We start from the raw sequence: 27958 nt of genomic DNA, 5'->3' as shown, positions 1-27958 counted from the left end.
TTCACTTACGCGTCCAGGACGAACCGGAATAGATCGTCCAACCCTTCGTTCGCAACCCGGAAGTAGATGCGTCTCACGGAAGCCGGCTTTGGCCCTGCGGCTCCTGCCGTCGCCGCGGAGAAATTGTTGAAGCTGGCAGCCTAGGAATGGTGAGATCCCGCGGTTCGTCTCCTAGTGTTCTGAGTAGACTTGGGGGTGAAGTGTAGTTTCCCAATGTGCCGCGGGGCACAACCCCCCAACAAGATTTGGGGCTCCGCCCCGGTATCGCCCCGAAAAATCTGCGCATGCGTAAATCCGATCGGCTAGAACCTGGCCTGCGGTGGTACGCATGCGCAAAGGTGGCGTGCTTGAGGTGGGGTGAGATTTGTCTTGGAGTTGGTCCTGGTTCACTCGCACCAGCCTGTGGCGGGGCTCAAAGCCAGATCGCGACATCGGTGCAGTAGTATAAGTTGAAGAGCTGACTAAATTGCCACTCCTCCCCAGAGTCCCTGAAACAGACCTAAACTGTTCCTCACCTTGTGTGTGCTCTGGCGGAAGGAGGGATGGGAAGGAGGGCAAACACTTTGCCTTAGTTGCTCGTGGGACTGGGCACCTTCACCCTCTTCTGTGGTACCCACGTTTCCCAGCCGCAACCTACGGAGCTGGGCGTGGAGCGTCCTTGCGGGAAGAGCCAGAACTTTGCTCTAAGAGACACCCGAGTCAAGAGGGGCGGCGCCTGCTCACAGCCCTTCTGGAAATCCAGTACCTGGGTTTTCCGTGGGTTCCAGAAGCGTGACTGCCAAGGCTGTGGATATTCACACAGTTCCCAAACCACTTTTTAATCTCCTGAAGGAACCACCCACTTAAGTAAAAGCAGCAAATGGAAGGAAAGCAAAGTGGTTAGCGATACACTGGAATTCTGTCTACCTTCCCCGACTGTGGCCTGGGAGACAGATTGGTGCCACTGATTTGAGTTTGCAGCTGAAGGAAAGAAATGAGCCAAGAATCCCTTGACCCTTTCTAGTTAACGTTCCAAATGCTTAATTTAGAATTTACTGGTAAAATCAAGAAAGGTCTCTGAGCCTGGTACGTCTTTTTCCACATCTTTTATCATACTTTTTGGTTTTGTTGTTTGGAGCAGGAACTCAATAAATAGCTCTGGCTTGCCGTGTAAACCAGGCTGGCCTTAAAGTCAACAGAGATCCGCCTGCCTCTGCCTCCACACACTGGGATTAAAGGTGGGCCCCATCCAACCATGCAATAGCTACTGATTGTTAGGGGCAATTGAGAATAGAGCTTTTGCCTCTCCCCACTCCCCCTGTCCTCCCTACCTTAGACAGGGTGCATGAGCACCAGTAAGGAATTGGTAAGTAGGTTTGGCCTGTTGGAAGCCTGAGCCTGAGGGAGCCTTATTTCTCCTTTGCAGACTCTCTTCTCAGCATCCCAGCTCACTTGGTCAGAACCCTTGGATGAGCCTGTGGGACCCTTCCTCCTTGCCGTGTGGTGTGGAACCAGTGGCTTTGGGACTGTGAGAGAATGGACAAAGGTAGTATGAGGCCCGGCCAGCTCCCCAAGCTCTCAGGCACCAGCAGCCACTGATTGTACCCTGTGCCTTGCACGAGTGTCTCTCAGTCCTGGCTGGGCATTGCCACCTCCCCCTGGGCCAGCACCACCCATGTACCTCTCGGCAGAGCCACAAGTGACTCTCTGGCACGCTGCATTTGATGGCAGAGGGAGCAGTTATGCCCAGAGCCTCACCAGTCTGACCTGAGCACCATGTGCCGCACGGCATGACACGAGGCACTGGGAGAACTGCCCAGCATGGAAGGTCTGGGCCAGGTCTGAGCCGAGATGAATGGCCAAGGAATGCCCGCCCGCCTTAAAGACCTCGAGCCTCAAGGAGGCCGGGAAAGGGCTGAAGGGGCTGAAAGATGGGGTCCATGTACGGAGGGCACTCGGAAGCCTGAGTTCACCGTTTCTCTTTTTCTAGATTCACAGGGGCTGTTAGATTCATCCCTGATGGCGTCAGGCACTGCCAGCCGCTCAGAGGATGAGGAGTCACTGGCAGGACAGAAACGAGCTTCCTCCCAGGCCCTGGGTACTATCCCTAAACGGAGAAGCTCCTCCAGGTAGTGTGGGCTCAGAGTGCCTGGGAGAGGAAGCTTGTGGGATTAGGCTGTCTGCCTTAGCCTTTGTTGGAAATGGCCTTCTGTTTCTGCCTGGCGCTTTAATTTCCTTTCCCTACTGGTCCTTCCATATGACACTGAGGACGGGGAAGGAGGATTTAAGTCTCTTGTCACCTCAGAGGACTAGAACTTGACTTTTCCATGTCCACTGACTCAGACCCTGCTAGACAGTTCCCAAGGGGAGCCTGCTCTGTGGAAGCCGGGTGCAGTACGTGGCTAACAGTGCAGGACTTCCTGCAGGTTCATCAAGAGGAAGAAGTTCGATGATGAACTGGTAGAGAGCAGCCTGGCCAAGTCCTCCACCCGGGTGAAGGGGGCCGGCAGCGTGGAGTCGGGCCGCTGCTCGGGGAGCGAGCCCTCATCTAGTGAGAAGAAGAAGGTACGGTACTGGGCAGCTGGACGAGCTGTCGGGGCCGCACTGCCCAGCCTCGCTCTAGACCCCTCCCCCTGTCTCTTCCTGTTCCTTCCTTGCTGCATCCCTTGCTTGCCAGTGCATCCTGTATGGCATTCGGTGTGGGAGGCAGGGAGCTCGTATCTATTCTGGGAGCAGACAGCTTGTTCCCAGCATTGCAGGGTGTAAAAATAACCCCCAGGTGGCATTGCTCTGGCCCCAGACAGTGCAGCAGCAAGAGTAGTTTCCTGGTATACTCCCCACCCACCCTCCACTCTGGGGTTGAGGGTACCACAAGCAGAGAAGACCCCATCTGCTCAGGAATGATGTAGAAGTACTTTGGTGGGGGTGGGCACTAGAAAGCTCAGCTCTCGGCTTGGCTCCCTGGTGTTGTCGGAGCCTGCAGCTGTCACAGTGTGTGAAGCAGTAGGTCTGAAGCCCCAGCTTTTCTCATACCAGCTTTGCGTTCATTGTGGTTCTGTCCTATACCCAGGTATCCAAGGCTCCCAGTACTCCTGTCCCACCCAGCCCTGCCCCAACCCCTGGACTTACCAAGCGTGTGAAGAAAAGCAAACAGCCACTTCAGGTGACCAAGGATCTGGGCCGATGGAAGCCTGCAGATGACCTCCTCCTCATCAATGCTGTGCTGCAGGTGCCCACCATGGGACTGGGGCTCCCTTCTCCCCACCCTCCATCACACTAGCCTAGCCCCATACTAGCTTAGCAGGGCCCCTTGGCTTCTGAGGGAAGGATTCTTCCCGGTGCTGGGCTGGAGCAAACCAGTGTGGTCTTGCAGACTAACGACCTGACATCTGTCCACCTGGGTGTGAAGTTCAGCTGCCGCTTCACCCTTCGGGAAGTTCAGGAGCGCTGGTACGCCCTGCTCTACGACCCCGTCATCTCCAAGTGAGTGGGCTGGCTTCAGTAGAGGGGGGGTGCTGGGGCCCCCAAATTTGGAACTAGGTATAGGAGGGTCACATTCAACCAGGGTCCAAAGGAGGGTCTTGGGAGGCAGGGCTGTGGGGCCTTGTACCCTCCGGGGTAACCTTGGGGACTTGCTGGGCATTATAGAGCATCTCCTTTCTCTAACTTCAGCCCCAGACAGAGGTCAGAAGCATCCTGGCATAGGAAGTAAATGCCTACAAATGCCAGGAGCCTCAGCTCCACCAGTGTGTGCCTTGGGTCACCTCTGAACTTGCCCACACTGGTCTCACAAGTCCTTCTACGAAGAGGGAACTGACCTCCCAGTACTCACGAGGCAGAGGCAGTTGGCTGGCTGAGTTGGAGGCTAGCCTGCTCTACACAGTGATGTCTAGGACAGCCAGGGCTACATAGATAAACTGTCTCGAAAACAAATGAGAGACAGACAGACAGACACACTGAATTAAAAGCCTCAGACCGTTCTAGTTTTAGCAGTTTCAAGTAAGCTCCTGCACATACAATCCGTACTCCTCCTCAGTTACTAATTCAGTGTCCTCGAAGCTTGTTTGAATCTGAGCGGCCATCTTACTCCCCCACGGCCTCACCTACTCAAGCTGCAGCCACAGTCCCCAGAGCAGAAAACGGCTTGGTCTCAGCTTGGAAAGAAGAGGCAGTGGGCAGTGGTTATGAGGAAGGGCTGGAAAGAGAGTTGCCGCTGGTCCCAGGGTGTCCAGGAAGCAGGCCTCCAGTTTGCTTATTTGGAGCTGCGGTCTGACTGTGTGGCCGGCTGATGTAGAGCTTACTCTGTAGACCCGGCTGGCCTTGCAGCTTGAGCAGCCCTGCAGGCTGGAGTTAAAGAGAATGGTTTTCGTTCCCGAGTTGCCTCATTGGACCATGCCCTGGTGCTCTGTTAGGCCTCAGGTTATTTCTACCACAGACCTACAGGCTCAGAATCTCTACATTCCAAAGGCTTATAGGTTTGGGGGGAGTAAGAACCCCAGATTGTTTGACTCCTTTTCAGTTTTGTCCTTCATTTCTTCCCACGTGCAGACTGGCTTGCCAGGCCATGAGGCAGTTACACCCAGAAGCCATTGCAGCCATTCAGAGCAAGGCCCTGTTCAGCAAGGCTGAGGAGCAGCTGCTGAGCAAAGTAGGATCGGTAAGTGGGTAGGGTACAGGCTGGACCAATGGGAAAAGGGGTACAGGCTGGACCAATGGGAAAAGGGTACAGGCTGGACCAATGGGAAACCACCAGTGCGGAGTCCTATCTGCCCCGTCTGTGTTCTGCGCACCCATGCAGACCACACATCTGTGGAGGGGCCTTTGTGATGGGACTTGAGAGAAACCATGCCTGGGTGACTGTTGCCTTTTCTAGTTCCTTGGGAGGGCCTGGGGACAGGGATGGGGTAGGAATGAGAAACCCAGGCATGAAGAGAGTACTTCTCATCTCCAGACCAGCCAGCCCACCTTGGAAACCTTCCAGGACTTGCTGCACAGACACCCTGATGCCTTCTACCTGGCCCGTACTGCCAAGGCTCTGCAGGCCCACTGGCAGCTCATGAAACAGTATTACCTACTGGAGGATCAGACAGGTAACCCCCCGGGAGCTGCGTCAGGAGCAGGCAGGTGTTCAGGTGTGAGAACGAGCGAAGCACTGCGGGTACAGCTGCCTGCCAGTCCCGTAATACACCTCCGTTTGCCAAAGCAGCAGCAGCAGCAAAACCTGCTTCCTTGTAGGCTGGCAGGGCCTTTGGCATCGTGGAAGGAGAAACCAGCTTGCCTGGTATCCTGGGCCAAAAGTCCAAATAGCACTTATTACTACTTCTCGTTTTGTTTCCTGACATGTTTGGCCGTCACCAACAGTACGTTAGTGTATTATTATGGGTAGCATTCAAACTGGAGCACACTGGGTGTGTCGTCTCTAGTCTCTCCTGCCATGATTCTCACCCTGGCTTTCCCTGTCTCCATCCTCCATCCTCCTTCCATTGCCTGCTCCTGGACCAGGGAGTCTGCCCTCAGGTGGTTTACCCCTAAAATCCCCAGCAGGATTCATATTTAGGCCGCTTCCATACAGGCTGGATTGCCTCTGCCATCCACCTCACCACCGAGCTCCCCTTCTCTGAGGAGGAGCTAGGAAAGCCACCTGATTGTAGGGGCCTACAGGGGCTTGGTGACCCAGCTTCCGGTTTGTAGGGTTCAGGCCCACTCTTCTTGTTGTGCACCACAGCACCGTACCTCTTCCTGCTGCTCTGGAAGTAAAGCCCTCTTTGCCCTGCATGCTCCTGCGGCTCAGGCCCAGAAAGAAGGCCTCAGCAGGATTGTGAAAAATGCTCCCACTGGTCTTAGCACCCCGGGGCTCGCTGTCCTACCCATCACATAATCCTCACAGGACAGTTGCAGGTGGCATTTATTTTTACTGTTTTAAAGCCAGCTTGTCCTTTCTGCTGTTGTTTCAGGTTTTTGTTTTGTTTTGTGTGTGAGTCTTGGTTTTCTACAGTCCAGGCTGACCTCCTACCTCCATCTCCCAAGAACTGGAACTGTAGGTTTGCGCCGCCAGATCCTGCTTCTTTTGTCATGATTTTAGAAGTTGTTCTAGTCACTGAAAGCCATGTATAAAATCCCCTCGAGTTTCAGTGTAGGAATTTGGTTCTCATTTGATGTTTAGAGCTGGGTCCCCAGGATCAGGCTGTTTCCTTGGCCTAGCTAGCATACTCGTCACACATCTAGAGTCCTGGATTTCAAGCAGACCTGGTGGGAGGTGGCTTGGTGGCAGCAAACAGCCTACTCCTCTGTCCTTGTTCGCAGTGTCACAAGGCAGAGCTGAGCGTCCTGTGCGTTGTTCCTCACTCCGCCCGCCCTCAGCTGCAGACTCCGCAGTGAGCACAGCTGACCACACACTGCAGGGTCTTACGTTCTGGGTATCCTAGCCTCTTCTATCCCAGCCAGAGACACTTGAAAACATTCACGGAACACTGCCTTCCCAGAACATACTGATGGGTTCTCATCCTTCAAAACAGATTTCTTGGCCCATAGGGAGGTCATTCTCCACAGACTGAAGTAGCAGCAGCGCTCAGTCAGTGCTTTCCAATGGCGCATGGCTCTTGGCTGGCCAAAAGCCTGGGGAGCAGTTTTGGTCCTGGCTGTGCCCTGGCTGGGATCCGGGTTTAATCCGCCTCTATTACTTTCCTCACATCAGAAGCCCGTGTATGTCAGCTATAGTTTTCTTGTCCAGAACCGCTTCTGTCCCAAGTTAAGTGGCAGGATGAGTTTTGTCAATTCAGAGTGCCACCTGCTTGGGACCGTGACCCCTCTGCGGCTCTGGCTCCAGCAGGCCTGTGTCCTTGTACACTGGCTGCTTGGCTCCCCTGGCTGTTGGGCAGCTGGGGCCGGGATAGAGCCTCCATGTTTATATGTCTCTGTTGTTTATTCAGTGCAGCCACTGCCTAAGGGGGACCAAGTGCTAAACTTCTCAGATGCAGAGGACCTGATTGACGACAGTAAGCTCAAGTGAGTTCCTGGAGAGGGTTGGCTCCACTTTGTCGGGCACACCAGGCTGCCCAGCAGACAGCGTCAGTTGCAGCTGCTGGGCTTAGCCACCTGCTTCACCCTCTCCTGTGGGGGCCGCTTAAGCTCACTGCCTTCCCATTCTCCCCACCCAGTCCCAGGGCTAGGCCAAGGCTTAGACAACTCTCTGAGCCCCTTGGCTGAGGAGCCTGGGGTGCTGTGGTGGGCCAGGTAGCAGGGGCCCGACAGTGACAAATCCTTTTTGATACTCAGGGACATGCGAGATGAAGTCCTGGAACATGGTGAGTCTGCCTGCTGGGGACGGGGCGGGAACGGGAGCTCTTACTGAAATGGAGGGGACAGTTGAAGGTGCGAGTGGCAGCAGTCTCTTACCATTCCACTTCACCTCAGAGCTGACAGTGGCTGACCGGCGCCAGAAACGAGAGATCCGGCAGCTGGAACAGGAGCTGCATAAGTGGCAGGTGCTAGTGGACAGCATCACAGGTGAGGGGCAGGGGACAGACCGTGCTCGGTGGCAGCTTTGTTCCATTGAGCCCGGCCTTCCCTTGCCTGTCTGGAGTGCTGTTTACTAGGCCCAGTCCCTGTTTTCCTGACCCAGCCCTCACGTAGCACGTAGTAGGTCTTTCCTGCCCCAGCCCTTACATAGTAGGTCTTTCCTGCTTTGCTGACCCTGCTCTTTTCTCAGGCATGAGCTCTCCAGACTTCGACAACCAGACCCTGGCCGTGTTGCGGGGCCGCATGGTGCGGTACCTAATGCGCTCCCGTGAGGTGAGACAGGCTGACACTGTTCTGATCCTGCCCAGGCACCCCCTCTATCGCCCCTTTCTCTGTCCTTGATTTCTTTTCCTCCCTGGTCTATGTGGGGTTTCTTTTTCTCATTCCTTGACCCAGCCCTCACCACCACCATTTTCCCAGATAACCCTGGGCAGAGCAACCAAGGACAACCAGATTGATGTGGACTTGTCTCTAGAAGGTCCAGCCTGGAAGATCTCCCGAAAGCAAGGTATGCCCACCCTGCCCTGCACTCCACAGGGGACAGGTGGGGTGTCCTGAGCCTCTCACTGGCTTTTCTAGGCCTAGGCCATGGTGCCTAGAGAACCCTTCTGACTTAGTGAGGAAGGTCCAAGGACTTGGTGCTTTGAGATCTCTACCTTGGGGCCGCAAGTACCTGCGTGCTGTCATACCCAGGAAGCAGAAGGACACTGGCTCGCTCTCCTGTTTGTCTCCGTCTCGTCATTTCTTTTCCTCTCTGCTTCTACAGGTGTCATCAAGCTGAAAAACAATGGTGACTTCTTCATTGCCAACGAGGGCCGGCGGCCCATCTATATCGACGGGCGGCCTGTGCTGTGTGGCTCCAAGTGGCGCCTTAGCAACAACTCTGTGGTGGAGGTGAGTTGGGGTGGAGGAGAGTCTCACCTGGTGCCCGACTAACGGGGCCATGGGTGTGGCTCCGCCCACCTCGAGACTCAGCCATCTTTCTCTCCTGCCCAGATCGCCAGCCTGCGATTTGTCTTCCTCATCAACCAGGACCTCATTGCCCTCATCCGGGCTGAGGCTGCCAAGATCACACCACAGTGAGGCGGGTAGCAGAAACCCGGGCATTCTCTGGCCTCAGTTTCCCCTGTCATTCCAGCTCCCTTGAGCTGGGAACTCAGGCTCCTGGAAAACGCTTGTACCCAGAGTGGGTCGTGGCCCAACTGCTGGACCATTGATTGAGCCTTTGAGGCAAGGTGGGGTCACCATGGGGAAGCCAGGAGAGGCTGGGACCCCTGTGCCTCCCCAGAGCCAGAAGCCCCCACCATTGCCACATCACTCCTGTGTCTCCAGTGGATCAGCTTTAGATTCCTCCTTTTTGTTTTCGTTTTTTGTAAATAAAAAGTACTGAGTTCCAAAGTAGTTTCTTTATTGGTTTTTTTTTTTTTATGTTTTTTAATATAAAAAACATGAGGACAGAGGACAGTGGAGACGGGCACATGCAAGGAATGGCAGAACCCCTCCTCGTCCTCAGGCCTCTGCCCCCATTGGGTCAGGTCAGTGGAGCAGAACCGTGGATCCCTGGCCTGGGCCTGAGGCTCCAGCTCACCCTCCTCCTTCCTCAGGTTCCCTGCCCTGAGCCGGAGGGCAGCCCTGTGAGGCTGGGCGGTCAGCAGGTGGCGGGTGTTTGCAGAACCCCTCTCCGGCCTGTGGTCAGACTCCTGTGCCCTCCTCCTGGGTCCACTGGACCGTGCCAGGGCCGTGGCAGCCGATGAGCACCATCTCTAGGCTGTGGGGATCCCAGGGCAAGGCTCGGCCCCCTGACCCCGGAGGGGGCTCTCCAGTACTGGTAGCCTCAGCCTGGCTCACAGGTGCGGGAGTCCCAGTCCTAGCCCCTTCCTCAGGAGGAGGGGGTGAGGCTGGGGTGCTGGGCTCAGAGCAGAGGTCTCCAGAGCCAGGGGGCTCTGAGTCTGAGGTGGAGGTCCATAAAGCTGTGGCTCGAGGCCAGGGGGAGCTCTGAGATGCTGGGGGGCCCCAGGGCCAGGGTGCCATGAGGGGAGGGGGATGCCCTGGACGGGGGTGAGGCCAGGTCCCACTCAAGACTGAACCTGCTGGGGGCTGCAGGCAGTAGGATGATGCCCCAGTGTCCACACGCAGGGGTTGTAGGAGCCCAGAGGCAGTGGCTGGGCATGGCCCTTCTCCTGATACCCGGGGACACTGGCCTTCCCCTTGGGGCACCAGGATGAGCTGCACAGCCTGGCGAAGTGACTGCAGTCCCTCTCGCATCTGCAGCACCTGTTCAGACAGCTCCATCACCTTGGGGGTGGGGTAAAGAGGACACAAGGTCAGTGGGCCAGCCATCTCAGGCCCGCCCTCCCCTCCCTGCCCCCACCTCATCTACCCACCGCCTGCCGTAGCTTGTCCAGTGTGTCTGTGTTTCTCGCCTCACTGGGCACCAAGGGGACAGTGAGCAGGCCACTCTCTGTGGAAAGGACGAGATTATCAACCAGAGCTGCTAAAAGACAGACAGGATCCAGGACTGGCCTCTTAGCACTGGTCTGGCTCACCCTGCTCCCTTCTGGCCTTGGTCAAGTTGCTAAATTTTGCCAAAATTGTCAGCATGAGAAACCCTCCCAGAAGCCCTGAGTAATACTGTCTACTGCTTTCAGTTCAGTCTTTCCAGCCCTCTGTCTCCCAGACAGGCAGACATGTGCCAAGAGTGTCAGGTATATTCTCATTTAACATGCACAACAACCCATTTTATAGACCAGAGGCAGGACCAAGGTGCCAAGTTTACGCTGTTTGAAAGCTGACCAGGCAGTTACCCAAACCTCCATACCAGTCATCACCAGAAGCCTGGGAGGCTTCTATGGTTCCTCAGATACCACACTGCTTGACGGCTATGAGGCAAATGGGGTGCCCACCAACATTCCCTGTCCCCACACCTAATACCTGTTCCTGGGGAGGGGCTGCTGCTACATTCTGGGCCAGACTGACCCACCCGGAAAGAGAACTTGTGCTGGTCAGAGCCGCAGCCATCCTCAATGCCATCTACGACCCTGCGGACCCAGGAAATCAAGGCAGGACATCAAATCAGATGACAGGCGTCCACTGTGGTGTCAGGATGGGGAACTCCAGTGGTCACAGGTGTTGGCCAGGGGTCCTGGGCATCCTAAGATGCTAGCATACGGTTCCTTTTCCTAGGAGCTTGCGATTAGCTGAAGAGTACATTGGTGTAACACAAAACAGGAGTTCAAGGTAAGCCGCCTCTAACCAGGTATTGGGATAGCAGGAATCTGGGAAGGAGGGCAGGTGTGGACCATGATGGCTGGAAGGATGGGACCTGAAGTGATACCTCTGCAATTGTGCCAAGACGGCAAGTTGTAATTGAAAAACTGTCTGTGTCTTTTATCCGAGGATTTAAGGGAAGCTCAAGGACTGGGGGGGAGGGGGGGAAGCTGGGTAATGTGGCCACTTCCAGGAGCAAAGACGGATAGAGTGTAAAACTACATACATCAGTTAAGTGCCTGTTTTGTTCTTGCAGAGAACTTGCATAGAACAGCTCAAAACCACCTATTACTGCAGTTCCAGGAGACTCAATGCCCTCTTCTGGCCTCTGAGGGCAGAGACTCAAGTGCACAGTCCCCTGCCTTCCAACCTATCAAAAATAAAATGGAGGAGGGGGAGGAGGGGGAGGTGGTGGTGGTGGAGGTGGCAACATGATGCCAGGCATGGCAGACATCTGTAATCCCAGCACTTGGGAGACAGAATCAGGAGGATCACAAAGTGGAAATCGACCTGGGTTACATAGTCTCAAACAAAAGAACACCACCCAGGTGAGGGTGTGCCTAGCGGGTACCTCTGTCCTAACCACTACCATCTTGCCATGAGGTCCAGGGCCTGCTCACCTGGGGCTCAGGTCTGGAGGTACATTCCATGGCATGGGGGGCAGCTGCAGCCCATCAAGTGTCCGTGGATGAGCAGAAGGACCAGCCTCAGGCTTCAAAACCCCTGCCCTACTTGGCCGCCCTCTGCCACCCAGCTTCGGCCGGGGTGCAGTTCGACGTGGGGAGAGTAGTTTGGCCGCTGAGGAGGAGGAGGTACAGCCAGGTGACAGCAGGGGGCTGGAGGGCTCATCTGCTGGGGCTGGTGAGACCGTGTGTCCTTGCTCCCCGTCTGTCTCCTTCTCCTCCAGTGTGGACATGAGGGTGTTGTCACCACTCAGTGAGCTGGTATCCACCTGGGGACAGAGGGGAACAGGGTTCAACATGGTTCAACACTGCTGTGTTCTACTTCTCTTTCTTACCAAGGCATAGGAAACACCAAAAAGAGGAAACCACCGGGCCCCAGTAACCCCTGCTACACTGTTGCCACAGTGAAATCACCAAATCCACCCAAAGGTGGATACAACAGCCCTCTTCTTGATTCTTCAGACTAACGGGACTTCTCTATGACCTAGTGATAATCCCGAGACCTCTGTGGAGGTTCAAATGAGAAACGACCCCACGGGCTCAGGCATCTCGTTGTCTCCAATTGATGGCACCTTTTGGTGAGGTTTAGGAGGTGTGGTTTTTCTGGATGAAGATGGAGGCAGGGAGTTGAGAGAAAAATAAGCCAGCCATTTCCGTGTCACTCTGTCCACTTCCTGCCTGTGGTAAAGGCCATGAACCCTCAGCTTCCTGCTCCTGCCTCCATACCTGTTGCCCTGTGTCTCCACCAGGGAGACTCATCCCTCAGGATCTAGATAAACCCTTCCTCCTGCAAGTTACCCTGGCCATGTTTTATTGATAGGAAGTAACAACTGTACCCCTCAGAATCTGCTATTTCATGACGAAGGGTCAAGGGGCTCCACGGGGCCCTTATTCAGCAGCAGCAGCCTCCATGGTCTATCTCTGACCAACCCCCCCGCCTGTAGCCTGTACTGTAGACTCCAGGGTTCACCTGTTAGCGAGGGTACTGAGCTCTGAGCTCCTGCCACAGCAGATTTTGTTTTGGCCAGGACCGGTAGGTAGTGTGTCAGATAAGCTCTGGCTGTCTTAGAACTTACTACATAGACCAGGCTAGCCTTGATGTCACAGAGATTCACCTGGGACTAAAGACATATATCATCGCATGGCTTGGAATGACTTCTACATCACAGAGTTGGTTCCAGAGGATGTAACTCTCTTGCCGAGAGCCCAATACCCACGTGGTGACTCACAGCGACACCTGTAACTGGAGTTCCAGGATACGTGATACTCTCTTCCGGCTTCTTGAAGGCTCCCGCACACAAGAGGCACACACAAACTCACACAACACACACATACACATCGAATAAATTTCTTTAAAAAATTAAAAACACACCAAAATGAAAGCACTGAGTGTGGACCCCAGCCCTGAGGCAGAGGCACACAAGTCCACAGGTCCCTCTTTGGCACACACATCCCCCACTCTGTTCAGTTCATCTTCCGGAAACCCCAGCACCCCACACACACACATGCCCAGCACCCTCACCTCTGCAGAGACTCCTCCAGCTCCCAGGTTGTAGCTGAGCTCCCCTCGGAGGCCACGGCTAAAGCGTGGGGCAAACTCGGGGTACAGTGCGAGGCTCTCGTGCAGCCCAGCCAGCTGCAGGCACTGTAGGACGCAGTATGTCAGCCCCTTTACGTCGGCATTGGCCTTCACTACTTGCTCTCGCTGGGGCAGCTCACAGCCGATCAGGTCGCCCTTCCCTGGGGAGAGGAAGGCAAGGTTAGCAAGCCACTTGGGGAGGGAAATGGTCTGTAGACTGAGCAGATCGAGACCCCAGCCGTGGCGTGGTCCCTCGTGCTCTCTCTGACTCTTGCACACCCTTGGGGTAGAGAACAGTAGGACCCAGGCTCTCAAGCTCTTCCAAGGGCAAAACACTGGCCGAAACTTCTACATCCAAGCAGGAATGTCCGCAGACAGACAGACACCCGTTAATTAAACTCCCCTGGGGAAATTAAACCAATCAGACTTCCAGGCCCGGGCACAACCCTTATCATTACAACCTGATAATTTTTTAAAAGATTTATTTATTTGTTTTACGTATGTGAGTACACTGTAGCTGTCTTCAGACACCAGAAGAGGGCATCGGATCTCATTACAGATGGTTGTGAACCACCTTGTGGTTGATGGGAATTGAACTCAGGACCTCTGGAAGAACAGTGTTCTTAGCCTCTGAGCCATCGCTCCATCCCCCAATCATTTTCTTAAAGGCCCACAGTCGATTTGGGTATAGCTTGTCCAGGGACCAGAATCTGGTAGTAGCAGTTCAGTGCCCTGTATGACATGGTGAAAATACCATGGCTATGCTGGCATTGCCCTGGGGTTTGGAGGGGCGTGCCTTGATCTTACCATAAAGGGTTTTCCAAAGCTAGCTGAGAATACCACCTGGCTGACAGCAACTATCAAACGATGCAGGTGGATCTCTGTGCGTTCAAGGCCAGCCTTGTTTACATAGCTAGCTCCAGGACAGCCAGGGCTACACTGGGAAACCCTGTCTCAACAAACAAACAATAAAACCAAAACACAAAAGGGTGTCAGAACCTCAAGGATGTCTGACGGGGAGGTGTGTCTTAGAATCACTTCCCGAGTCTGTGGCCCTGTGGACAAGGTCGGGTGAGTTAATGTTGATGTCTGACAGAGCCAACCAGAGACCTTCATCACTCTGCATCTCCCCTTCTCCCTCTCGTCCAATCCCAGCAGGGATCAACAATCTGGGCACTGGCAAAGGCAGTTTGCCTCCTACCTGGCCAGCCATGTGGTTAGAAAGATTAGAAGGGGTAGTCAAGGCCTTTAAGACCCAGAGAGGTAACGTGATGACGAAGGACGTTCTCTCTTTGCCCCATCTACTGCGAGAATGAAGACCATTCTCAGCAATCAGACTGTCGACATTCCAGAAAATGTCGACATCACTCTGAAGGGGCGCACAGTCATTGTGAAGGGCCCCAGAGGAACTCTGCGGAGGGACTTCAATCACATCAATGTAGAGCTGAGTCTTCTTGGAAAGAAAAAGAAAAGGCTCCGTGTTGACAAGTGGTGGGGTAACAGGAAGGAACTGGCCACTGTCAGAACCATCTGCAGTCATGTTCAGAATATGATCAAGGGTGTGACACTGGGCTTCCGTTACAAGATGAGGTCTGTGTATGCTCACTTCCCTATCAACGTCGTTATTCAGGAGAATGGATCTCTGGTTGAAATCCGAAATTTCTTGGGTGAAAAATACATCCGGAGGGTTCGGATGAGGACAGGTGTTGCTTGTTCTGTCTCTCAAGCCCAGAAGGATGAGTTAATCCTTGAAGGAAATGATATTGAACTTGTTTCAAATTCAGCGGCTCTGATCCAGCAAGCCACAACAGTTAAAAACAAGGATATCAGGAAGTTTTTGGATGGCATCTATGTTTCTGAGAAGGGAACCGTGCAGCAGCCTGACGAATGAGACCTCAGTTTCCTAGCTTCAGAAACAAGATCCTGATCACAAGTACAGTTTGGGCTCTGTGGGAATAATAAAAGACTTATATATTGAAAAAAAAAAAAAAAAGACCCAGAGAGGTGGACGCTGTCAACACACATGGAGCCCCGAGGCCTCTGAATGTTTGCAGAGTTTTGCTCAAACTGAGGTGCAGAATGAGCCTCATTTACGTTTTCTGCTCCTGTTTTGAAGTTTCCTGGATCCTCTGAGAGCTGTTTGAGTTATAAAGGGATTTTCCAAGGAAGGAGCTGTGTTTCGTGTGATCTGGAATAAGACAGGTGTAAGTCCGTCCTCAGCCAAAAGTGAGACACAAATGAGGAACAAGATTAAGGAGAGTCAACAGCAACCTGCGGCCAGTCACAGCTTCCAGGCTCAGCTCATGGGTTGCATCCTCTATCACAGCTCTTGAAACACTTGGCTGAGTCAGTTTACAAACAGGTGGGGGCTAGAATCATTACTGTTGACTACAGGACCAGACTCAGCTTGCCAGGAGCCAGCTGGACACACCTGGATGCCCAGCTGAGGAGGCAGGTGGGACACACCTGGATGCCCAGTTGAGGAGGCAGGTGGGACACACCTGGATGCCCAGCTGAGGAGCCAGGTGAGACACACCTGGATGCCCAGCTGAGGAGCCAGGTGGGATGCTGGGATGAAAGCAAGGCAGAAAACCAGGTCACAGGTGGGTACATCTACTCCCAGCCCTCAGAGGCTAAAACAGGAGATGGCAAGTTCAGGGCCAGCCTGGGCTCCATAGCAAACACAGACCACTAGTTCTCAAGCAGGATCTGAGCCAGGCACTTAATGCAGACATGCAGAGCTACCGAGTGACCAGCTGAACAGTCCTGTCCTGACCAGTCTTCCCAGCTCTACTCAGTTCCTCAAGGGTCATTAGCCACACTTGTGTTGTATATAAGCTATATTCCCTCCTTCCTTAGTTAGTTAGTTTTCCTTCTGCTTTTTGAAACAGAGTTTCATTTATCCAGTTCTAGCCTTAAGCACATATGTAGTCCAGGGTGACCTTGAACTTCTGATCCTCCTGCCTCCACCTCCCAGGGGCTGGGAATACAAGCATGCTCCACCAAGCCTGGTTTACTGTGATGCTGGGGACTGAATCCAGGGTCTTGTGTTTGCTAGGCAAACACTGCATCAGCCAAGCCCTTGCCCGTCTGCCTGCCTTCCTCACTTCCTCCCTTTTTGCCCCTCCCCCTCCCCCTCTCTCTTTCAGATGGCCTTGCTCTGTTTCCTAGGCTGACTTAGATACTCCTCAGGCGCTCGAGCCGTTCTCTTGCCTCAGTGCTCCACCTGCTCTGGACTCCCAGCAGATGCCACGCTACATGGCCGTAACTCCGTTTCCTCAGCCCTGGTATCTGCTGTGTCTAAGCTCAGAAGCCGCACTTACGAAAGATGAGAAAAAAAAAAGTGCTTCAACCGTCTGCCACCTTGCTCAGGCTCCGAGTCCCCTGGCGACATTTCTTTCATCTAATGCTGTTGGAGGGCCCTCCTTCTCAAGTGAGAGGGGATGAGCACCAGTAGCCCAGCAACCACCACTGCCTGTGTTCTTTCCTGTCCTAGTCTTCATTGTGGCTCTAGTTGTCCCCACAGCAAGGACTTGCCTGTGACCTGGTCACTACCTCTCTTCCCCCTGGTGTATGAACCCACCTGAATTGCCCAGGCTGCCTCGGTTCCTTGCCCTCCAGGGTTACCAGTGAGAGCCTCCCACAGACGCATAGCGCTGCCCCTTTAGGTGCAGGCCTGTGCTCCTCCGAGCCCAGGCTCTCCTGGTGCTCATGTGCACACCTGGCCCCCCTCAAATGCTTCCTTTCTGAGGCCATCACCCTCCCAAGGCGCCTGGCTATTCCACACATACGGCCAACGCCTAGCTTAGCTGGGTGAATACTAATGGTTTCTGTAACGTTTCCTATGAGTTCCTGGAGTCTCGGACTGGAAGGGATGGGCAGACAGTCCTCCGTGAGTCTACCGTCCCCTCTGCTGTGCTGGTCCCTCGTCCTCATTTAGGAAGCTGATGTGTTACTTCCCCTCTTCCTTTTGCCAAAGGAAGGGTGTACTCTATTATCCGAGAGAGTCCAGCGTGTCACATGGAGGCTGAGCTCTGCTGCCACCTGCCTGGGCTTTGGACTTGCTCTGTGCGACCTGCCCTCTTTCTCCCCTACTAGAGCACTGTCCTCTGTACTTTCCACCACGTCTTCTCTATCCCATCATGCACTGGCTCTTCTTAAAAGCTGGCCCCTGTCTCTGACCTCATCCTAGGAACTGCCTCAAAGTTGCCATCTCCTCCCATGTTGCTACTTTGTTATCGCTGGCTTTGAGCTTTGTGTAGGGCTCTGGCTGTTCCCGACTCCATCCTGTCTGTTTCTCCCCTCTGTGGCTTTGTACGCACCCATTCTCTGATTTTTTTTCCTTGGAATGACCATGACTTCCCTAGACACATGAGCCCCCAAGCACCCTTTCTCCCTTCTCACGAACCTAGAATGGCGAGGACGGTGCCACCTTTGAGGACCTCCATGGAACCTGAGCACACGAAGTAGAGAGCCTGGAGAGCATCGCCTTGGTGAATGAGGTACTCGCCCGGCGTGCAGAAGGCGGGCCTCAGGGCCAGAGACAGTGCCCGCAGGCAGCCACGGCTCGCTGCCTCGAACAACGGCAGCTGCAGGACCTCCTTGTGCAGGTGCATGGCGATGTCTGCTCGAAGCTCATCCGGGAGGCTCTGCAGCAGCTGCAAGCAGGCAGGAAGGGACAGTTGGGGTGGCAGAAGAGGAGGTCCCTTCCAGTCAGCCCCTGGCTATTTCCAACCTCAGAAGCAAGAGGGGGAATGGGAGGAGGTCCAAGCCTCCCACCCAGCATTAAGGTGCAGAGGGTACAGTGAATGGAAGAAAACTCTTTGCAGCCCCTCCTAGCCCCTTTCCTCCTCCTGGCCTCAGACTCTGACATCAGGGAATGCACACGGAGCTCACAGACCCAACTAGAATTCTGCTCTGTCTCGTGTACGGGGGGGGGGGGCTGTCTTTGCAGAAGAACCAGAGAAGCCATATTTCTGCATTTCCTACCCACCCACAGCTCCACTCCTGATCGTTGAGGCCAAGCACAAACCCCTTGAGGAGGTGAAAGTCTAGAAGCAGCCTAGGAGGCCACCACACCTCAGTGGTATCGATGCCGTTGTTCACGGCCCAGGTGGCTTGGAAGTACTCGAGCATGCGCTGCTTGAGGGGCTTGGGGATGCGGTGGATGCGAATGTAGTCTCGCAGGTCACGGGTGCGGCTGTGGTACAGAAAGCGGCGAGCGTACATGCGCTGGATGATGGCTGTCACATTCCCAAACACCACTGCATGCATCAGAGCTGGTCAAGGATAGAGAGGAAAAGTCACCTCCAGGCCTGGCCAGGCCTGATGTCCCGACAGCAAACCTGTCTTCCGCTCCCTGCCTATCCCCATGCTCCTAGGCAGAGTGCACCGGCATCCTTCCCTGCCCTGGTCTAGTGGACCGCCAAAGGCAGACTCCACAGCTCCAGTTGTGGAAACCCGGAGAGAGGTGGCTGTGGAGAGGCCCAGGAAACCACCGCCCAGCCTCACCTCCAATAAGCATAGTGCAGATGGAGAAGATCTTCTCGGTGTCTGTGTTAGCAGACACATTGCCGAAGCCCACACTGGTGAGACTGCTGAGCGCGAAGTACAAGGAGGTGATGTAGGCGCTGCGTAGGGATGGGCCACCCAGCAGCTCCAGCCCAGTCCCGTTGGCTTCGCTGCCGCCGCCACTGCTGCTGCAGTTTTCACTCTGGCCAGAGCTGTTCCCTCCATCTGGACTCCGGCTCACCAGGTAATAGGGCGTCTCCAGCCTGCGTGCCAGCTCCTGCAGCCAGCCTGGGGAACGGAATGGGGCACTGAGAGAGCAAGACGTGTTCTGCTACTCTGCAGATCCAGGTGTACTAAGCTGGCAGCCCCGAAAATGGGCAGCCCTTGCAAATGCAGGCCCACGCCCGTGGCTTCTGTCCAACCTTTCTCTTCTCTGCGAGAACATCCTTATCTATCTCTTCACCTCTCAGCAAGACAGCACAGGAGAAAGGCTGCCAAGCTCCACAGCCGATCCCATTGGTGCCTCTGATAGAGTAAGGGGAACCACACCTTCTCCAAGGCTGCTTGTCAATATCACGGAATGCATCCAACAGGAGGTAGGCGGCCAGGCAGAGGCTGGGGTAGGGGTGGCATCTGGCTGAGGACACACCCTCTGCCCCATTCATTCACACGATTTTCCTTTATCCAAGCACAGATGCTACCGAAAGCCCCGCCTCTGACCATCCAGGCACACGCAGCCCCTCAACACCACAAACCACCTAGTCTCACATATGCTGTCCCCAACACACCCACGTGGATGTGTACACATATGCCACCGAGGTACCACACATGCCCCACACAGTGGAGAAGGCAAGCACACATGTAAACACTCTACACATGCCCAGTCACAACCATGGCCACTTGTACCGTAAAGGCCTATGCGTGCTTGAAAGGCTAGTGACCACAGGTGACTGAACGCTGACACACAGGCAGAGATGGGGGTATGCTTGCACAGAGACGAATCTATGTATGCACACTCACACCCACACACACACCATCAGACTTCCTTGCACTCACATTAGATGGTGGCCGAACCTTCCCAGTCTTCTCTGGACAATGGAAAAGAAGAGAAGCAAGTGCCAGTACGGAGGGCTGACACACAGACCCTGTCACAGGCCCCCAACACACAGACCCTGCCACACTCCCCCAACACACAGACCCTGACACACTCCCCCAACACACAGACCCTGACACACTCCCCCAACACACAGACCCTGACACACTCCCCCAGCACACAGACCCTGACACACTCCCCCAACACACAGACCCTGACACACCCCCCCCACACACAGACCCTGACACACCCCCCCCACACACCGACCCTGACACCCACCCCCAACCCCCAGACCCTGACACACCCCCCCAACACACAGACCCTGACACCCCCCCCCAACACCCAGACACAGACCCTGACACACTCCCCCAGCACACAGACCCTGACACACTCCCCCAACACACAGACCCTGACACACTCCCCCAACACACAGACCCTGACACACTCCCCCAACACACAGACCCTGACACACTCCCCCAACACACAGACCCTGACACACTCCCCCAACACACAGACCCTGACACACTCCCCCAACACACAGACCCTGACACACTCCCCCCACACACAGACCCTGTGTCACACTCCCTCAACACACAGACCCTGACACACTCCCCCAACACCCTGACACACTCCCCCAACACACAGACCCTGACACACTCCCCCAACACACAGACCCTGACACACTCCCCCAGCACACAGACCCTGACACACTCCCCAACACACAGACCCCTGACACACTCCCCAACACACAGACCCTGACACACTCCCCAACACACAGACCCTGACACACCCCCACACACAGACCCTGACACACTCCCCCGACACACAGACCCTGTGTCACACTCCCTCAACACACAGACCCTGACACACTCCCCCAACACACAGACCCTGACACACTCCCCCAACACACAGACCCTGACACACTCCCCCGATGTTTCTGCGTCGTCGAGGGAAATTCACATCCATTCCCTCAGCAGCTGAATGCACACAGTGGCTGGGCTCCCACAGAGGGGCAGAGGGACAGAGGGGCAGAGGGACAGAGAGACAGAGGGGCAGAGGGGCAGAGGGGCAGAGGGGCAGAGGGGCAGAGGGGCAGAGGGGCAGAGGGGAGGGCAGAGGGGCAGAGGGGGGGCAGAGGGGCAGAGGGGCAGAGGGCAGGGGCAGAGGGGCAGAGGGACAGAGGGACAGAGGGACAGAGAGGCAGAGGGACTGAGGGGCACAGGGCAGAGGGCAGAGGGGCACAGGGCAGAGGGGCAGAGGGACAGAGAGGTAGAGGGGCAGAGTGCAGAGGGACAGAGGGACAGAGAGGCAGAGGGACTGAAGGACTGAGGGGCAGAGGGGCAGAGAGGCAGAGGGACTGAGGGGCAGAGGGCAGAAGGGTAGAGGGCAGAGGGACAGAGAGACAGAGAGGCAGAGGGGCAGAGTGCAGAGGGACAGAGGGACAGAGAGGCAGAGGGGCAGAGTGCAGAGGGACAGAGGGACAGAGAGGCAGAGGGGCAGAGTGCAGAAGGACAGAGGGACAGAGAGGCAGAGGGACTGAGGGGCAGAGGGGCAGAGGGGCAGAGGTTATAGTGAAGGATAGGAATGAAACTGAAGAGGGTCTCCAGGAGCGGTGTCAAAGCTAAGGCTTAGTGGGCAGGGGCTCGACAGCTTCCTGGAAGAGGAGATATGTGTGCTCAACCTTAAATGGTAGGGAGGGTTTTTTTTTTTAACCTTCCTTCCTTCCTTTTTTCCTTTCTTTCGTTTTGTGTGTACACACATCCTGGTGTGCACGTGAAGGTCAGAGGACAATTTGTGGAAGTCCGTTCTCTCCTACCATGTGGGCCCAGGGAGCAGACTCAGATCTACCAGGCTTGGCCGTCAGCACCTTTACTGGTTAAACCATCTTGTGCGGACTCAAGACCAAGGGCATCTAGATCCGTTGCAAAGAATGGGGTGCACCTGGGAATTTAGTGCTTCAGGGCCACTTGGAGGTGAGCCAGAGATAGGGACGGGGACAGGCACAGGGTGGCAGCTGACCCTAGAGCTGCCTCATTATAGACTCCCCCTGGGAAGGGAGGTGCCAAGGAGCTGGCACGGCTGGAGTGTCCCTGTTTCCACATGCTCGGCAACTAGAGGGCTCAGGGGAGCAGCCGGGTGGGTCCTCTGGGCACACCTGTCTCCATGCACCCGGCAAGGACAGGGTTCACAGGTACACCTCATCATCTCTTGGGGAGCTGATCAGAGCAGGTTCTAAGAATGGTCGGTGACCCCACTGAGGTCGCCGGACATGAGAAGCCACCCAAGCAGCTAGGAACACTCAATAAATGTCAGTTACTGAGAAGCGAACAGAGAGCTAGGGGTGTGAAAGAAAAAGCGTGCTCAGTTTGGGATGCACCGGAAGCTAGAAATGGCTGCAGTTGGGTTGGAGGAATGGGAAGGGTGAAAGCTGCAATGTCCTTACGGTGATACCAGGGGGCTGGTGACAGGAACCACTGTGAGGAGGGAGGAGGGACACAATGAGACCCATCTGCAGTCTCTGAGACTTGGAGGAGCTGGAAAGAGGGCAGAGTCAGGGGCTATAGCCTTACAGCCCCAGAAAAATCACCGCAACCTTGTGGGTGAGGAGGAGACGAGAGTGGAAGCGTTCAGCAGAAGTTAAGACCCAGTTGGTGGGTGGAAGGAGGAGCCGAACAGTGGAGGGGAAAGGAAGGAGGGAAGACGCTGGGATAAAAAGGCTGCCTTTAGGTTCAGGGAGAATGTGGATTCAGGTACCGTAGTGAAAGACATACATACGAAATGGGGCAATGGCCCGGAGACCCTGCGGGGACAAGCTTCAAGGAAAGAAACCATGAGGCCAGCAGGTCTTTACCTGCCCACCCAGAGCTGGGGAAGAGCTTGAGAAACGTGACCAAGGTCACCAGGAGGACACTAGGGGTGACTGAGACTCCCCGAGGTGATCACCAGGCTGTCCCCACCTAGTGGTGGCCATCACCTACACGCACACCCCGTCTCCCACATTCCCACATGCGGGCGCTCAAACCCGTATGCTTCCTTCCCTCGGCGTGCATGCAGCCCTCCTCTCAGCCCGCAGTACCGATCTCAGGCAGCTCTGACTCGCTGTTCTCAATCTCTTGCTGGCCGATGTAGAACCAAACGCAGGCCACCCAGTGGGCGAGCAGGGCAAACACAGCCATGAGCAAGGTGAGCACAACCGCGCTATACTGAGAGTACCGGTCCAGTCTTGGCAGTAGGCGCAGCAGCCGAAGCAGCCGCACGGTCTTCAGTAGGTGAGCCCCAACGTACTAAGACCAGGGAAGGGAGGTTATCCCAGGCCAACTCTAGCCATGCCCGTATCGGCCCAACCCGAGCTCACCGCCCAACCCAGCCATACTGACCACGTTGACCTTGAAGGCATGTAGTAGGTCAAAGGGCAGTGCTGCTATGACATCCAGCAGGAACCAGGTGGTGACGTAGTGGAGGCAAATGGACTTTGGGGCGAATACCACCTGGCCTGACTTGGACACAAATGTAGTACGAAAATTCAGCACAATATCTGTGTGGGAAAAGAGGCAGTCAGCAACAGGGGAGGGGACAGCTCCACGCCTGATCCTGCCCCCAGGCCTTTCACACCTGTGGCCTGACTAAGCCCGTAACTCTAGCATGCACACAGTTATACCCATTTTACAGAGGGAGAAGCTGAGGCTCGCTGAGGCCCTTCTCAGCTCGGGGCTCTAGAACACTTTATTGGCAGAGACACCTTTAGGATCCAGGCTTGATTTGAAAACCCCTGGGGTGACAAACCACGAAAGAACAAGGGAGAAACTTGCAGGGCAATGGAAACCATGCAAAGAATCATCCTTACGAAAGCCCGTGGGGGCCTGGCCCCAAGCGGAGGGAGCAGCAGGCGCAGACCTGACCACATACCTAAGATGAAGAGGACTTCCACGGCCAGGTCACAGACACTAGGTGGGCCACGGGCAGCACTGGGCTCCCGTGCTGTGCTCACACACACGCTGTATGGCACAGTGACAGCCACGTAGAGCGTGGCGAGCAGGATGAAGCCATCCCAGGTGGCTCTCAGAGCCCCACAGTGCAGCAGGATAAAGGGTGACTTCCGGATAGCAGCGACTTTATATTCGGGCAAATTTGGCTTCTCTCCAAACACGCCCTGAGTGAGGATGGGAAGGTCCAGGTAGAGAAGAAACGACATGGACAGAGGCTAAGTCAGGAGAGTGTCTAGAAGGGCATTCGCCTCCCTTCTCTCCCTGGCATGCTCAAAGGTGGTCCTGACACATTCCTTATTTACAGGCTGAGCATGGGGAAGAGCAGAAATGGCTCAAGAGTACAGCCAGAATTGAACCCAGGTCTATCTGACTCCAAAGCCAAGACTTTCTTTTCGAACTCTGATGGATCAGAGTTGACCTAGTCCCTCATCAGGTCCCAGCCACAAAGGTCTGGTGGGACCCATGTGGCTTCTGGGCATTCTCTCTGAGCTGGGTTTAGCTCCCCTCCCGGATCTCCTCGGCCTGCCCCCAATCCAAACACACACCCAGACCCGCAATCCACCTTATTGAGTTTGTGCTTGCCCTTGGGTTGTTTCTGCAGGTGACCAGAGAGGTGGTAGAGAACCGCCCGGCTGCGCCTCCGATTGGCATTAAAGCCTTTGGATCCTGCCCGACCATATCTGCGTCGGCCACCACCTGCAACAAAAGAGAGGGTCCTGGGACAGTAAGCTGTAGAATCCTGGGCATAGGACACTACTTGCTAGTCTGTGAAATGATCTGGCTCGTTGATCCCCTTTGTCTTTTCAGAGTGAGGGGTTAGGCATTCCTCGTGTCACCAGGTCACTTGTCAATCAGAGCTGTGCAGGCCTAGGGGTACTCAGTACCCTAGTTCCAGGATCAGCTGCCTGGAGAAGGTCTGGATCCAGCCACACAAGGAAAGGAGTCAGTGGAGAAAGGCCTAAGAAATCTCTAAGAGGGTCTCAAGATGCAGAGCCAGAGGGATGCCGTCAGTAGAAGTTCAGAGGAGCCCGCATTGAAGACTGACACCAGCTAATCCTGGGCTGAGGGAGGGCAGAGCTGTGGCATGGACTGTACTCCCTGGCATCTCCACACGGCGATGAGATGTTGGACACAGTGTCTAATGTCCAGCCCCAGGAAGGGGCTTCACCCTGGGCTTCCCCCACCCCATCCCCGCCCTCCATCAGGCAGGCTGTTCGAGAAGGAGTCAGGTGAGTATGCTCTCCCTCATTAGTGGGAAGGGGGGCTTCCTGACGCAGGTGGAGTTTCTTTGACAACCGCAACTTTGTTTCAACTAGCCTATTAGGACGAGATTCCCATCTGGGGACTAAACCCAGAGCAGCTCAGGCAGAGTGGAGCTAAGTGAGAACCAGAGGGCGGACGCCTATAACCTGAGTGTTACAGACCCGCCTGAGCCTGAGCCCAAGCCCAAGCCTCTACTTCTAAATCAGGGCGATAGAGCACCCACCTCTCTCCTTCCAGTTGTCAGGGCCTCCTCGGTTCTTGGTCTCACTGATGTCCTTGTGAGAGACCAGGAAGAGGGCCACCTCCCCCTTCTCGTTTTTTATAGGTATCACATCCAGGAGACACCAGAATGGAAGCCCTAGGCAAAGAGACAGACTTAGCTGCCTTCCATTCTTGGCCCTGCCTAAGGTAACAACAGACAGTCCCTGGTAAGAAGCTAGCAGAAACCGAGCTTCCTGGGGAGGCAGCAGCAGTGGGGGCTCACTCAGGACAGGGAGGGGGAGCAAAGGGAGCAGACATGACTGTCAGACACATTGACATGAGGTGGCTCCCCTCCCCCTTCTGAATATGAGAAACTGAAGATTGGAAGCTAGTGGAGGATGAGACCAGCATGGCGGGGGGAGCCCAGGGCAAGAGGGAGAGGCAGAGAAAGGGACAGAGGGGCAGATGGGTACATGGGAAGACAGGAAGGAAAAGCAAGAGAGACAGTGAATAGGTAGGAGCCCTGCCCAGCCTGGTGACACTGAAGGTGAGGTAAATTGGTGCCACGGTGCCTTACCGCTCTTCCGGTACAGGATCAGTTCAGCCTTGAATTCTTTGTGCTCATCCAGGGCTTTTCGGATCTGTTGGCGGACCAACTCACTGGTGTCTGGCCCATAGAGGAAGGAGCAGGCACAGCCTCGCTGCATGACCTCAGCTCTGGAGAAACCCGTGAGGTCACAGAAGCCATCGGAGCAGTAGACCACAGGGAAGAGCCCTGCCACCTGGGCGTTGCCCAGGACGAAGTTACTGTCTGCAAGAGAACACCAAGGGCACCTTTACCTACCAGCCCTGCTTTTCAAAATACCGGAAAACCCCACCAATCCCCAAGGAACGCTGTGTGTGCTGGTCAAGACCTGTTCATGAATGAGACTTAGCAGGTGCACGGTGCATCAGTGTCCTCGAAGGCTACCCCCGGCTGCTGAATGTATACGAGCGTATTTGTATTTGAGGATCAGCACGTGTCAATGCCGACTGTTTGATGCAGTCCTGTGTGCACTGCTGTCCAGAGTGTCCAGAGCAGTTTGAATAAGGGGTGGGGCTGGAGATTTCCAAAAGGCTGCACCACCTGTCCTTTGGGCACGCCTTGGCTTCTGCCAGGCTCACCCGCTAATTGGATAACTAGGCTGGCTGTGTGGCTCCTCCCACGGAGACCCACTTGGTCTGAGAAGCAGGCCACCGTCCACCCTATGCTGTGTTCACACCCTCACTGCACGCCCCTGCTCAGGAACTACTGAATGCAATCAAGAATGGCGGTGTGTGGATGGATAGTGGTTGAACAACAGAGCCTGGAGCCAAGAATGTATTGGGGAGTGAGGGGTGCTGAATCAGCAGGCTTCGAGCCCAAAGCAGATGGAGAAGCTTGGGGGGGGGGTAGCTCTGTGATGAGTTCCTACAGGCTGTCTACAACAGGAGGGAGAATGCTTGTCAGAACCGGGAAGCCCCGCTGGGAGTGAGAGGGGGAGGGACCCTGTTTTCATGACTTCCCTGTGTTCAGAGCCAGAGGAACTCGGAGTCTGGAAGCTCAAGTTGCCTTTTCCAAACTTCCCAGGTCCGGATGGGAGTCCCCAAGCACAGCTTCTTGGAGCCGGGTGGGCACTCCAAGCGATGGGTTTAGACTGTGCGATGTGCTTGCAGACACAGTTCTCTGCTGAATCCCGCCTACTCTACCTTCCTTTGCAAATCTTATTTCTAAATCTGGGTTGTGAGCCCTCTGCGCTGTCCACCGGTACTGGTTCCGCGCTTCACCCGACTCGGCCTTTGCAACCGCGCCGGGTCTGAGGACCGGATGGATCAGATTGACTCATCCCGGGGCCCCGCACCTAGGGACATCTGCTAGCAGTGTTGACCCTGAAAACCTCCGGGAAACCTTCAGTTACTGGAAGGAGAGGATGGCCCTGGCTTCAAGAGGGGTGAGGAAGGGGATGGCCGGTGGGCACCAAGCAGCAGGTGGCAGTTCGGACAGTGGGTTACTCCCCGGAAGCTAGGGAGCTAGGGCCTGACTCACGCGTCCCGTCGAAGCGGGTGGCGATGGTGTCCAGGAAGGTGTTCTGCGGCGCAAGGAGCCCCCGCATGGCCGGCATCTTAGGCGGCGGGGACCGCCCGCCCCATCCCTCCGGGGCGCGGGGACTCAGCGCCGGGGGAGGGCGCCTGGCTCGGCCGCCCCCCGCCGGGCCCCGCGCCCCCTAGAGTAGCCGTCGGGGGGCTATGCCCGGCCCAGGCTCGCAGGCCCCAGCAGCTGCCGGCGCGCGAGGGGGCGTCCGCGCCGTCGGGGCTGAGCGCATGGCGCGCGCGCGACCCCTCGCCGCCCACGGATTCCGGGCTGCAGGCCCCGCGGCCACCGCGCACTGTGCACCTTTCGTCCACCCGCGGCTCCCGTTTCTGCTGGCGGGGTGGCTCCCGCTCGGGCTCGGCTCAGCGCCGGGTCCCCGCAGCTCCCTCCGTCTGTCGGGGAGAAGCGGCAGCCTACCTCCCGCACCGCCGCCTGCACCGGGGTAACCATGGAGACGGGGCACACCCAGTCAGGGCCGCCTCCTTAAAGAGACAGGCCTCCTGCGGAGGGATCCCCCTCCCCTAGGGACCTTGGTGGGGGCAGGGAAGGCTGCCGCCCCCTAGCGCTGCTAAGCTCCCTAAGACGAGAAGCACGGCCGGGTGGTCTCAGCCTAACAGCCTAGGGCGCAGCCTTGGGCTTCTCTTTCCTGCAGAGGGACCAGAGGAAGGCTTGGGGGTGTGTGCGCGCGTTTGTGTGAGTGTGCGAGTGTGTTGTAGATGTGTTTCGGATCGAGAATAATGTCAGGAGAACTGGAACTGGCGACCAGGC

The 27958-nt window shown here is 55.7% G+C and overlaps 4 protein-coding genes across 6 annotated transcripts in view; 2 read left to right on the top strand and 2 right to left on the bottom strand.

Annotated features, from left to right (window-relative positions):
- Prpf40b (pre-mRNA processing factor 40 homolog B) overlaps nt 1–126 on the bottom strand; it is a 63369-nt gene extending 63243 nt beyond the window's left edge. Inside the window, exon 1 of one of the 2 annotated variants that reach the window (XM_032886285.1) lies at nt 10–126. The gene's annotated coding sequence lies outside the window, so the exon portion shown is untranslated. The remainder of the gene's footprint in view (nt 1–9) is intronic. The other variant, XM_032886276.1, reaches the window with a different exon arrangement.
- On the top strand, nt 48–8898 carry Mcrs1 (microspherule protein 1). The gene is made up of 15 exons (XM_032886299.1): nt 48–149; nt 1406–1525; nt 1970–2108; nt 2406–2544; nt 3050–3208; nt 3353–3462; nt 4528–4636; nt 4931–5069; nt 6909–6984; nt 7255–7283; nt 7393–7485; nt 7688–7770; nt 7918–8005; nt 8264–8391; nt 8494–8898. The coding sequence occupies exons 2-15, from the start codon at nt 1516–1518 to the stop codon at nt 8578–8580; spliced, it is 1389 nt and encodes a 462-aa protein (XP_032742190.1). The 5' UTR covers nt 48–149; nt 1406–1515; the 3' UTR covers nt 8581–8898.
- On the bottom strand, nt 8889–27645 carry Kcnh3 (potassium voltage-gated channel subfamily H member 3). Of its 2 annotated transcripts, none has more exons than XM_032886212.1 (15): nt 27146–27645; nt 25658–25891; nt 25103–25237; nt 24179–24312; nt 23537–23780; nt 23008–23165; nt 22707–22914; nt 18538–18825; nt 18106–18305; nt 17435–17684; nt 12970–13187; nt 11385–11716; nt 10429–10535; nt 9882–9958; nt 8889–9792 (listed from the first exon to the last, which is right to left on the bottom strand). In XM_032886212.1, exons 1-15 carry the CDS (start codon nt 27219–27221, stop codon nt 9190–9192), a joined length of 3264 nt encoding a protein of 1087 aa, XP_032742103.1. In that variant the 5' UTR covers nt 27222–27645; the 3' UTR covers nt 8889–9189. The 2 variants fall into 2 exon arrangements, with proteins under 2 accessions (XP_032742103.1, XP_032742112.1); XM_032886221.1 differs by lacking the exon at nt 27146–27645 and adding an exon at nt 25995–27080.
- LOC116885135 (60S ribosomal protein L9) lies at nt 14298–15008 on the top strand. The gene has a single exon (XM_032886314.1). It carries the CDS (start codon nt 14339–14341, stop codon nt 14915–14917), a length of 579 nt encoding a protein of 192 aa, XP_032742205.1. The 5' UTR covers nt 14298–14338; the 3' UTR covers nt 14918–15008.
- Nucleotides 27646–27958: the final 313 nt, after the last annotated feature.

This window comes from Rattus rattus, chromosome 1 (genome assembly GCF_011064425.1).
Source record: "Rattus rattus isolate New Zealand chromosome 1, Rrattus_CSIRO_v1, whole genome shotgun sequence".
Classification (NCBI taxonomy): Eukaryota; Metazoa; Chordata; class Mammalia; order Rodentia; family Muridae; genus Rattus; species Rattus rattus.
This window is presented reverse-complemented; position numbering and strand designations above follow the sequence as displayed.

What these genes read in the sequence shown, in the direction of transcription:
- Mcrs1 (XM_032886299.1), top strand. An exon ending in CATCTAGTGAGAAGAAGAAG is followed by an intron (nt 2,545 to 3,049) that starts GTACGGTACTGG and finishes TCCTATACCCAG; the next exon opens with GTATCCAAGGCTCCCAGTAC. An exon ending in TCATCAATGCTGTGCTGCAG is followed by an intron (nt 3,209 to 3,352) that starts GTGCCCACCATG and finishes GTGGTCTTGCAG; the next exon opens with ACTAACGACCTGACATCTGT.
- LOC116885135 (XM_032886314.1), top strand. Translation starts at nt 14,339, where the DNA reads ATGAAGACCATTCTCAGCAATCAGACTGTCGACATTCCAGAAAATGTC.
- Kcnh3 (XM_032886212.1), bottom strand. Translation starts at nt 27,221, where the DNA reads ATGCCGGCCATGCGGGGGCTCCTTGCGCCGCAGAACACCTTCCTGGAC. An exon ending in GTCAGAGCTGCCTGAGATCG is followed by an intron (nt 18,826 to 22,706) that starts GTACTGCGGGCT and finishes TCCGTTCCCCAG; the next exon opens with GCTGGCTGCAGGAGCTGGCA. An exon ending in CACCGTCCTCGCCATTCTAG is followed by an intron (nt 13,188 to 17,434) that starts GTTCGTGAGAAG and finishes TCCTCTCCCCAG; the next exon opens with GGAAGGGCGACCTGATCGGC.